The sequence below is a fragment of the Erythrolamprus reginae genome, chromosome 2, assembly GCF_031021105.1.
Source record: "Erythrolamprus reginae isolate rEryReg1 chromosome 2, rEryReg1.hap1, whole genome shotgun sequence".
NCBI lineage: Eukaryota > Metazoa > Chordata > Lepidosauria > Squamata > Dipsadidae > Erythrolamprus > Erythrolamprus reginae.
In genome coordinates, this window is record NC_091951.1 from 207,734,496 (window position 1) to 207,746,584 (window position 12,089).

Below are 12,089 nucleotides of genomic sequence, written 5' to 3' on the forward strand. Positions count from 1 at the left end.
GCAACCATTGGGACAGAACCAAACTTGTTATACAAAGACCATACAGTGGTACCTCAAGATACAAACCTAATTGGTTCCAGGGGGAGGTTCGTAAGACGAAAGGTTCGTAAGACGAAACATTGTTTCCCATAGGAAACAATGTAAAGTCAATTAATCCGTGCAACAACAAAAAACCCCCGCAAAAAAAACGCTGCCGCCCGGCTTTCACCTTTTAAAACAGGCGGGAGGCTTCCTAGCAGCCTCCTGAACCCGAATGCCAAACCCCAACGCCAAACCCTCCACGCACTTCGCCCTGAATGCCTCCTGCCTCAAGCCGGCGGCGGCAGACCGCCTTTGGGTTTTCGGCACGGGGACGAGCAGGAGGATCTTCCTAACTCCCTCCTCCCCGAGCCGAAAACCCAAAGGCGGTCTGCTGCCACCCGCTTGAGCCAGGAGGCATTCAGGGCGTGGAGGAATGGGAAGCTCAAACGCCGGTGGCTTCAGCTTCCCATTCCTCCATGCACTTCGCCCTGAATGCTTCCTGGCCGCCTGGCAGAGCGCTCGTAGCCAGCGGGTGGCGGCGGCGGGGGGGGGGATATGGGTGATGGGTGGGACAGAGGGGCGGGGTTAAGTCTCCTTCGGCAGCTGGGGAACTGCCCGGTTTTGTTGTTTTGGCTGCAGCGGGTGCTGTGGTGGGGACCTTTGGGTTTTTGGCTGGGGGGGAAGATGAAGCATTGGGGTGGGGGGCTGTCAGGACACCCCCCCACCCCAGCACTTTGCATCCCGCCGGTTAAGAGCAATCGGGCAGCAGCTTCTGCCGGACACGGGCAATGAGCGGGACAGAGAAGCGGTGAGAATCAGGAGGCTCCTTTGGCGGCTGGGGGCTACCTGGCTTTGTTGTTTTGGCTGCAGCGGGTGCCAGGCAGCCTCCAGCCGCCAAAGGAGCCTCCTGATTCTTCCCGCTTCTCTGTCCCACCCATCGCCCGTATCCCCCCCCGCCGCCGCCACCCGCTGGCTGCGAGCGCTCTGCCAAGCGGCCAGGAGGCATTCAGCGCGTGGATGAATGGGAAGCTGAAGCCACCGGCGTTTGAGCTTTCCATTCCTCCACGCGCTGAATGCTTCCTGGCCGCTTGGCAGAGCACTTGCAGCCAGCGGGCAGCGGCGGCGGGATACGGGCGATGGGTGGGACAGAGAAGCGGGAAGAATCAGGAGGCTGCTTTGGCGGCTGGAGGCTGCCTGGCACCCGCTGCAGCCAAAACAACAAAACCGGGCAGTTACCCAGCTGCCGAAGGAGACTTAACCCCGCCCCTCTGTCCCACCCATCGCCCCTATCCCCCCCCGCCGCCGCCGCCCGCTGGCTGCGAGCGCTCTGCCAAGCGGCCAGGAGGCATTCAGCGCGTGGATGAATGGGAAGCTGAAGCCACCGGCGTTTGAGCTTTCCACTCGCAGCCAGCGGGAGGCGGCGGCGGGATACGGGCGATGGGTGGGACAGAGAAGCGGGAAGAATCAGGAGGCTGCTTTGGCGGCTGGAGGCTGCCTGGCACCCGCTGCAGCCAAAACAACAAAACCAGGCAGTTACCCAGCTGCCGAAGGAGACTTAACCCCGCCCCTCTGTCCCACCCATCGCCCCTATCCCCCCCCCCCGCCGCCGCAGCCCGCTGGCTGCAAGCGCTCTGCCAAGCGGCCAGGAAGTATTCAGGGCGAAGTGCATGGAGGAATGGGAAGTTGAAGCCACCGGCGTTTGAGCTTTCCATTCCTCCACGCGCTGAATGCCTCCTGGCCGCTTGGCAGAGGAGCCTCCTGATTCTTCCCGCTTCTCTGTCCCACCCATCGCCCGTATCCCCCCCCCCCGCCGCCCGCTGACTGCGAGCGCTCTGCCAGGCGGCCAGGAAGCATTCAGGGCGAAGTGCATGGAGGAATGGGAAGCTGAAGCCACCGGCGTTTGAGCTTTCCATTCCTCCACGCGCTGAATGCCTCCTGGCCGCTTGGCAGAGCGCTCGCAGCCAGCGGGCGGTGGCGGCGGGGGGGGGGATACGGGCGATGGGTGGGACAGAGAAGCGGGAAGAATCAGGAGGCTGCTTTGGCGGCTGGAGGCTGCCTGGCACCCGCTGCAGCCAAAACAACAAAGCCAGGCAGCCCCCAGCCACCAAAGGAGCCTCCTGATTCTCCCCGCTTCTCTTCTCAGAAGCTGCTGCCCGATTGCTCTTAGCCGGCGGGATGCAAAGTGCTGGAGTGGGGGGGTGTCCTGACAGCCCCCCCACCCCAATGCTTTGCCTCCCGCCGGGCAAGAGCGTTCGGGTGGCAGCTTCTTCTGGGTACGGGCGATGGGTGGGACAGAGGGGCGGGGTTAAGCCCACGTGGCTGGGCTCCGCAACAGAGACCCGGCGGGGAGGAGAGCGGAGCTCACAGGGCTGGGCTCCGCAACAGAGACCGTCGGCCAGCTGATCGGGCCGGTGAGGAAAGGGGCGGAGTCCACATGGCAGGGCTCCGCGGCGGCTGCCTGCTGGACTGGTAAGAGGGGGAACGGAGTCCACATGGTTGGGCTCTGCAATGGAGACCGCCGGCCTTCCCAGGCTGCTGGGAAGCCGCCCGGCTGTTTTAAAAGGTGACAGCCGGGCTGCGGGGCTTCCCAGCAGCCTCCCGAACCTCGAACCCAGAAGTTCTGCAAAAGTTCGGGGTTCGGGAAGCTGCTGGGAAGCCCCCCAGCCCGGCTGTCACCTTTTAAAACAGCCGGGCGGCTTCCCAGCAGCCTCCCGAAGCCGAACGCCAAACCCGAACTTCCGTGTTCGGCGTTCGAGAGGCTGCTGGGAAGCCCCGCCGCCCGGCTGTCACCTTTTAAAACAGCCGGGGGGCTTCCCAGCAGCCTCCCGAATGCCGAACCCGGAAGTTCGGGTTTGGCATTCGTAACACAAAAAAGTTCGTAAGAAGAGGCAAAATTTTTCTGAACCCCGGGTTCGTATCTCGAGTTGTTCGTAAGACGAGGGGTTCATATCTTGAGGTACCACTGTATTCTTAAAGGAATTTTGTAGCTTATTGCTTTTTCTTTTTCTTTTAATTCTCCCAGCAATATCAAGAGGCCATCAGAGCTCACAAAGCCGGGAAACCTGTGGAGTTTGCTGATCTTCCTGTGCCACCAGGTATTTAATTTCAGATTCTGGTAGTTATGTTGTTTGCTTTAGGATTTTTCTAGACTTTCAGGGTCAGGGTTAGGAAAACATATACAGTGAACCCTCGAGTTTCGCGTCCTCAAGCATCGCGAAAGGGCTATATCGCTAGTTTTCAACCCGGAAGTAAACTCCACCATCTGCGCATGCGTGCCCTTCCACGCATGCGTAGATGGTGGAGTTTCCCCGCCGGGCAGAGGCTTCCCTGGGTCTTCCCCCTCTTGCCCCGGTAAGACCCCAGCGGCGGCGCGCTTGGGGACACCCCAACTCCGCTTCCCAGCTGGGAAGCGGAGCCGGCAACAGCGTGGGCGGGCGGCGCGCGCGAGCTTCGGGACACCCCCAACTCCGCTTCCCAGCTGGGAAGCGGAGCTAGGGTGTCCCCAAGCGCGCGCGCACCCCAGGCGCGAGCAACGGGGTGGGTGGGCGAAGGGCGGGCGGCAGTGGAAGTAAAAACACCATCTGCGCACGCGCAGATGGTGTTTTTACTTCCGCACCGCTACTTCGCGAAAAATCGATCATCGCTTGGGGTCCTGGAACGGAACCCTCGCGATGATCGAGGGTTCACTGTACAGGAGTATGACAGGTAATGGAGCAGATAACATCTCTTCCTTCTACTGGTAGCCTTGTCCCTTTTGAAAACTCCCCTGCTAAGCTCTCTTACTCACATTAAAGCAGTGGTGCTCAATTATTTTCTATTACGCCCCCCCCCCCTTCCCCGGGAAGAAATAAATATTTCGCGTGCCCCCAACTCTCTGCTGCGAATATAAATAGTACCCATCTGCCAGTGGCCCGACGTGCCAACCCCAAATTGCGCCCCACCGCAAGATGCATATCCTACCTGACACTTGTACCGGTATCTCCATCGCATTCCTCAGCATTGTGTTCAGGGCAGCCCGTTCTAAAAGAAAACGTCTCGCGAGTTTGAGAAGTTTGATTGAACTCATGAGATGTTTTCTTTTAGAATGGGCTGCCCTGGACACAATGCTGAGGAACGCGACGGAGGTACTGGTACAAGTGTCAGATAGGACACACATCCAACTCCCTGTGGCAAAACTCCCCACACTTCCCGGGGTCACGTGCCCTCCCTCTGGCATTGTTCCGCACCCTCCCCCCACAAGGGGGCACACTCCACTATTTGAGAAGCACTGTATTGAAGAGAGTTTTAAATTTTATCCATTCCTGATTGGCTATTCAAGAAACTTTTATATACAGCATGTGAGAGTGTTATTTTCAGTCTGAAGTATGTCAGTTCACTTGAGACAGTTTTTTGTCCACATGAGTGCTAATCAAGACGGCCTGGTCTTGCCATTGGCCTCTGTGAGCAGAGACTGGAACACTTTTAGGGAAGCTTCTTTGCCATTAATAATTTTCTACAGATAGTCCTTGAGTTACGACCATTTGTTCAGTGACTGTTGAAAGTTGTGATGGCATTGAATGAAGAGATTGATAAATGGCCCTCAGAATTCCAGTCACTGCAGCCTCCTCCTGGTCAGACAAACAAAATTCGGGCATCGGGCAACTGGCTTGGACTTATGATCAGTTGCAGCATCTTGCAGTCATGTGATCACTGATCTCCACAAGCTCCCTCCAAGCAAAGTCAGTGGGCAAGCTAGCAGGGAAGATCACCAGGTGCTTGGAAATGTCTTCAGCCCCACCATTTCCCTCTTTCTTTGCTTGCTGGATGTTGGGGAATGGAAGGATCTATATTTTACTGCATATGCAGTGAGCCAGGTGCAGATCTGTCCACTGGAAAACAAAACAACCACATCATAAGCGCAGGGAACAACATAGAATTAACAAACATCAGGACTAGATTTAGCAGTTCCATCTGCATTTAAAAGACAAAGGCCACTCTTTTGAAGGCAGAAAAGTCCACATTTTGAACAGAGCGGACCGCTGGTTTGAAAGAAAGGTCAAAGAAGCCATCTATGCCAAAATTGGAACAAGAGAGGTGGAGGGATCTGATCTATCTCCAGTCTACAACACAGTCTTTTCAACAGTTCCAAGAAGGCCCCACACCCATTTGCACCACTCTGATAACTCTGGTGACACAGATAAACCTCCAGGTGGCCTTAACGACTTGCTAAAAGAATGTAAATGACCAGCCATCTGCAAGAAGTGTAAATCCCCTTCCCCACCAGAAACTTCAGTTGCCTCTTGAAAAAGTACCTTTGGGACCTAGTTTGCAGGGTGGTGATAGAATGTAATATATTATTGCAACATACTTAACCGAAGCATCCTCTTGAACTGACAGTGGTGGAGAGAAACAGGTTTGATAAATGCTGTCCTTTTACTGTAGTATAATGCAAGAATACAAAACAATTCCCAAATAGATGATTTTTCTATTATTATTATTATTATTATTATTATTATTATTATTATTATTATTATTATTATTATTATTATCAATACAACACAACAAACGAGATCACTATGCTGGATTTCGTATTTCATCACCAGTCGGGCGCTTCCAAGCACCTAGGACTGGGTGATGTAGTGGCGAATTATGTTTGCCGATCCCAATAAAGCGGCCTTTTGCAATTGACAGATGGAGATTTTGTCAATTTCGATGGTTTTCAAATATCCACTGAGATCCTTTGGCACTGCACCCAGTGTGCCAAGTACCACTGGGACCACTTTCACTGGCTTATGCCAGAGTCATTGCAGCTCGATTTTTAGATCTTCGTATTTCACTAATTTCTCTAGCTGCTTCTCCTCAATTCTGCTGTCTCCTGGGATTGCAATGTCGATGATCCATACTTTCTTTTTCTCCACAATCAGGATGTCTGGTGTGTCAGACTTCGGTCAGTCTGAAGTCGGAAGTCCCACAGTAGTTTTGCTTGCTCATTTTCCACCACTTTTTCGGGCTTATTATCCCACCAGTTCTTTGCCATTGGTAGATGGTAGTTCCGGCACAAGTTCCAGTGGATCATCTGTGCCACAGCATTGTGTCTATGCTTGTAGTCAGCCTGTGCGATCTTTTTGCAGCAGCTGAGTATGTGATTGTTTCATCTGTTTCTTTACAGAGTCTGCACTTTGGATCATATGTTGATTTTTCAATTCTGGCTTTGATAGCATTCTTTCCAATAGCCTGTTCTTGTGCCGCCAGTATTAGTCCTTCTGTCTCCTTTTTGAGTGTTCCACTTGTAAGCCATAAAGGTCTTTTCTTTATCCACTTTGCCTTCAATCTTCTCCAAGAACTGGCCATGCAATGCTTTGTTTCACCAACTGTCCATATGACATTGAGTTACAGTTTTTCTGTACTGGTCCTTAGTTTGCTTCACATTGAGAAGCTTCCTTTTGTTGACCTCCATCAACGCTGACTCTTTGCTCTCCTTCACATAGTCAGCTAATGCAAGCTTCTCTTCTTCCACTGTTGTTGTTGTTGTTATTATTATTATTATTTAGATTTGTATGCCGCCCTTCTCTGAAGACTCGGGGCAGCTCACAGAATTTTTTAACTCTGACTCTACCTGTCCCAACCTAATGCCATCCCACAGTGTTGAATTTTCAGTTTTTATTATTTGTTGATCAACTTTAGAGACCTGTCAGAGTGATTCTGGCTAACAATGACAATACTGGCTGGAACTGTTGGGAACGGTAATGCAATATATTTGAGGGGGTCTCAAGGTTGGGAAAGGATTGCTAAGGTTTTTCAAAGCAACCAATGGCAAAACAGCTGAACCCCGTGTGTACCTCATTTCCATTCATAAGCGCAAAGGCTGTGATCTAAGTTGTACTCTTTTTTTAAGCACAAAATCTTCAGTTCTGTAAACAGCATCTTGGAAATCTAATTGTAGTCTGTGGCGCTCTGGGTAGATCAAACTCTATAGTTCTATTTTCAAATACATGAAGAAATTGATTCCTTACTAATTAGTGGATGAATGACTGCCAAGTAGACAAAGAATGATACCAAGTAGCTGGCAATGATGCCATATTTAAATGAATTGTCATTTCACCTTTGGCTTTTTGTTCATCTTTGGCAGGTTTCCCTCCCATCCAAGGAACAGAGTCTTCGCCAGGAGATCAGAGTTTGGGAGGGATCCTTGAAACAGCAATGAAACTAGTAAACGAGGACGAAGATGCAGAAGAGACAAAAAAGGTTGGACTAAGTTCTAGGCAAGATCTTAAATGCTTTCCTCCAACAACATGTGTACCATGGTTGACAGAACTGGAACATAAGAACAGCCAGGCTGAATTAGGCCCAAACCCATCGAGTCCAGCATTCTATGTCACACAGTGGCCCACCAATTGTCCATGGGGATCTTGAGCAGAAAGACAAGGCAAAACCCTCCCTTTCCCTTGGCCCCCAGGAAATGGTCAAGGTTCCCAAGGGAATCCTGCTAGAAGTACCTAGAACCCCTAGTCAGACCACGTGTATACAATATTTCCACCTGTTTGGAACTGCCACCTTCTCTGGGTGGAATAGATTATATTGTTTCTCTTTTTATTTTAAATTGTCTAACCCAGTGTAAGATGATTTTTATTGGACTTCCTCCTCCCACCTCTGCTGTATTTTAATATACCATATTTTTCAGAGTATAAGACGCACTGGAGTATAAGACACATCTTAGTTTTGGTTATGACCTATAAAGTGTTGGCTATGACCTATAAAGCCCTTCATGGCATCGGACCAGAATATCTCCAGGACCGTCTTCTGCCGCATGAATCCCAGCGACCAGTTAGGTCCCACAGAGTTGGCCTTCTCCGGGTCTCATCAACTAAACAATGTCGTTTGGCGGGGCCCAGAGGAAGAGCCTTCTCTGGGGAGGCCCCGACCCTATGGAACCAACTCCCCCCAGATATCAGAGTTGCCCCCACCCTCCTAGTCTTTGGTAAGCTCCTCAAAACCCACCTCTGTCGTCAGGCATGGGGGAATTGAGATATTCCCTTCCCCCTAGGCTTATAAAATTTATGCATGGTATATCTGTATGTATGATTCATTTTTCTTAAATTGGGGTTTTTTAAATTACTTTTAATATTAGATTTGTTTATATTGTCTTTTTTACTGTTGTTAGCTGCCCCGAGTCTGCGGAGAGGGGCGGCATACAAATCTAATTAATAAAACAAATAAATAAATAAAAGAGGGAAATGGGGGGGGGGCACTGCCTATCAGGTATTCATGTTGCTAGCGTCCTTAGTCTGGTCAGCTTCAGCACATTATTTTATCCCCTGGTTAGGGCTGAAAAAAAACCTTTTTTTGCAGGGAATAGCAATGAAAACAAACCTGCAAAGACAGGGCTGGAAAAAAAACTTCCAAGTAGCAATGAAAAAAAAATGGAAGAGCTGGGAAGCTGGGAAGTCAGAGCCAAAGATCATCTTGAATAGGAATAGTATGCCCTATTGTATTTCTTACTATGTTGCATAACTGAAGCAAGCATGAGAAAAGATGTTCCTTCCTCGCCCACTTGGGAGTGCTAAGTTGATTTCATAAAGTTTGACAAGTATATGTGAGAAGAAGACAGCTTCATTATGTGTCTGTTAATTTTCACTCTTGCATTTATATGGCATCCTGAGAATTATACAGATAGAATCTTACAGATCCACAATGTTAAACTGACATTCCCAAAAGTGAGAAAACCACTCAAGGGAGGGTGGGGGGAGCCTTACTTTGATGAATAAGTACTAAGATAAATTATATATAAGGGCATATATATATAAGGGCATATAAAATTATTAAAACGAGTGTGTTAAAAATAACTAAAATTTAAAAATGGTATAGAGAGAGTGTCGATGAAAATGAGGTGTACAATGGTCCCTCGATCATCGCGAGGGTTCCGTTCCAGGACCCCTCGCGATGATCGATTTTTCACGAAGTAGCGGTGCGGAAGTAAAAACACCATCTGCGCATGCGCAGATGGTGTTTTTTACTTCCACCGCCGCCCGCCCTTCGCCCCGCCCACCCACCCCGTTGCTCGCGCCTGGGGTTTCCCCGCGCGCGTGCCGCCTGCCCGCCCCACGCCGTTGCTGGGGCGGCTTCCCAGCTGGGAAGCGGAGCTGGGGTTTCCCCAAGCGCACCGCGCACCGCCCGCCCGCCCACCCCCGTTGCTGGGGCCGCTTCCCAGCTGGGAAGCGGAGCTGGGATGTCCCCAAGCGCGCTGCGCGTTGCTGGGGGCGGCTTCCCAGCTGGGAAGCGGAGCTGGGGTTTCCCCAAGCGCGCGCGCGCACCGCCCGCCCCCCCCCACCCCGTTGCTGGGGCGGCTTCCCAGCTGGGAAGCGGAGCTGGGATGTCCCCAAGCGCGCGCGCGCGTTGCTGGGGCGGCTTCCCAGCTGGGAAGCGGAGCTGGGGTTTCCCCAAGCGCGCGCGCACCGCCCGCCCACGCCGTTGCTGGGGCCGCTTCCCAGCTGGGAAGCGGAGCTGGGGTGACCCCGCGCGTGCCGCCCCGCCCCGCCCACGCCGTTGCTCGCGGCGCCGCTGGGGTCTTACCGGGGCAAGAGGGGGAAGACCCAGGGAAGCCGCCCAGCAGCTTATCTGCCCGGCGGGAAACTCCACCATCTACGCATGCGTGGCCATAGAAAAAAGGCACGCATGCGCAGATGGTGTTGTTTACTTCCAGGTTGAAAACTCGCGATATAGCGTTTCGCAATACTCGAGATCGCGAAACTCGAGGGATCACTGTATATGGTTATGTGGAACAGTGTCTTGTGCCTTAAAGATAACTGAATTTGATCCATTTTGTATCTTAGCAAACAGTGATTTGAAATTTAAAAATTAAAGAGAACAAATATCATGGATGTAATATATGTATATCTTCCTAGCCAAGGTGTGACTTTGTATTTTTGGCTAATTATGAAAAAGTTGGGAGGAACAAGGTTTATTTTTGAACGTGGGATTATTTGAATAGAGGAGGATGTGTGATTTGAAACTGCAAGAGCGAAAAGGTGATAGAAACCAGGAAATTAGAAAGTTTAAAAGCAAATCTGACAAGCTTGTAGAGAACAGTTGTTATGAATTAGAGTTTAAAACTATGAAGATGTTTTTATGAAGTGAGGTATGGGTGGGGAAGGCAGCTGAGTAAAATGCAGTGTTTGGGGTCTTCCGCTCTCCTACCCTCCACCAGAGGAAGAGTTAGCTGGCCTCGAGAGGGGAGGGAGGCAATCTCTCGCTGGTGGAACAATGACTGTCTCCTGTCCCCTCCCTTGACCTCATACAGTACATATTGGGGGATCCTTGACATCCTAACTCAGCATGTGTACACTTGAGGCAAGCCTAGTGTGAACCTAGGAATCATGCCATTTTCCACTTTTCCCTTCAGGCAAAATTTGCAGTTAACAAGAAGGGTCAGACATATTCCAACAATGAGGGTTCGCTAAAAGGCTGTTACAAAAGATCAGTTTGGCCGAAATGATCATAACTGAGGGGTTCTCTCCTTCTTGAGATCTGAGATGGCTATCTTTCTCTTAAATTAGTGCTTTTCTTTTTTAAATAAGCAAATAATTAGGGTTGGCACGGTTGAGAAAAGCTAGAAGGGGTGGGGGCAATAGATAAAGTGGATGTATTAGGTCAGAGAAATGGCAAGACTACGGTTTGAAGAAATTGAGATTATGACTATGTCAAACATTGGTGCAGTTAACAGGAGGCAGGTCTGTCTTGCTGACACCTAACTAATTTGCATGCATATATATTAATTAAGCCCAAATATTTGAAGAATAATTAGTGGTTGGGTTTTTTTTGCAGTTCCATTGATAACAGGGTCATGTCATTTGTGTAATCTAGATTTTAGCAATGAAAGCTACATTGCTAGAGTGATCATTTGAACCTAAGACCTTTCAGAGATTTTGGTTTCAAATTGTCCTCAGGCCTGGCCACATGTGTTCTGTTCTGGATGATGTACTTTTCCTTCTAAAAGAACATACGTGTGGTTTGGGAAGTGTCCTTAATGCCAGTCTGAGGTGACCTTATTAGTAAGAAGGATCAGTACCCAGTTTCAGCTAGTGCAGCACTACGACCCAACCTGAATCAGATTAGCTTTGATCAGTGATTCATACCATAATATAACCTTGACTGGATTCCCACACATCCTTTGGAGGTCTTTGGAAAAAATCTGGAAGCTACAAGAAGGGCATTGTAAACTTATTTATTTATTTACTCAATTTTTATGCCGCCCTTCTCCTTAGACTCAGGGCGGCTTACAACATGTTAGCAATAGCACTTTTTAACAGAGCAAGGCTATTGCCCCCACAATCTGGGTCCTCATTTTACCCACCTCGGAAGGATGGAAGGCTGAGTCAACCTTGAGCCGGTAATGAGATTTGAACTGCTGACCTTCAGATCTACAAGTCAGCTTCAGTGGCCTGCAGTGCAGCACTCTACCTGCTGCGCCACCCCGGCTCATAAATAGGATAATAGGGACCACATATCGTTGGTTTTGGAAATACTGTATTTGATCCCTGTGATTTATCGGACTGGGTTTAAAATGTTGACCAGGAGTGACAGATCCCAATACCATCCATCTCAACAATTGAGATCAGACAGGAAAGCCCTGCTTATGGTCTATTAGCAAGTTTCACTTACAGCATTGTGGCAAACAATGGAACCTTCTCAATGACAGCCCCCAATTAAGCAACTTCTGAGGGGTGTTTGTTTCCCACCCCACCCCAATTTAACCCTTTCAACATACAGTATAATCAGCTATTCCAGGACCTGGGTATCTTACCTGCTAGTTTGCTTTCTTTGTTTCTTATAATGAACTTATTTTAATTTTTAAAAAAATATTTATTGCTTTTAAATCTCATTTGTTTTTTTGGTGGTTGGATGTTTCATCTTCGGGCTCTTCCTCTGAGTCAAAGAACTTTCTAGAAAGAAGACTCCATTTGAGTCTAAAATCCATTTGAGAAGACTCAAATGGATTTTAAAGCAATCTTGACAGATTAGATAAATTGATTAATAGTAATAGAAGTAAATAGAAATGAAGTGCACACGTGTTAGGTGGGAAATACCTGGTT

At 49.6% G+C, this 12,089-nt stretch overlaps 1 protein-coding gene across 5 annotated transcripts in view; it reads left to right on the forward strand.

Annotated features, from left to right (window-relative positions):
• Nucleotides 1-12,089, forward strand: part of CC2D1A (coiled-coil and C2 domain containing 1A) — a 73,077-nt gene that overhangs the window by 25,871 nt on the left and 35,117 nt on the right. For all 5 annotated transcript variants that reach the window (XM_070741509.1, XM_070741510.1, XM_070741507.1 and 2 more), the window contains exons 12-13: nt 3,044-3,116; nt 7,130-7,245. In XM_070741509.1, the coding sequence (XP_070597610.1) occupies nt 3,044-3,116; nt 7,130-7,245 (189 nt within the window). The remainder of the gene's footprint in view (nt 1-3,043; nt 3,117-7,129; nt 7,246-12,089) is intronic.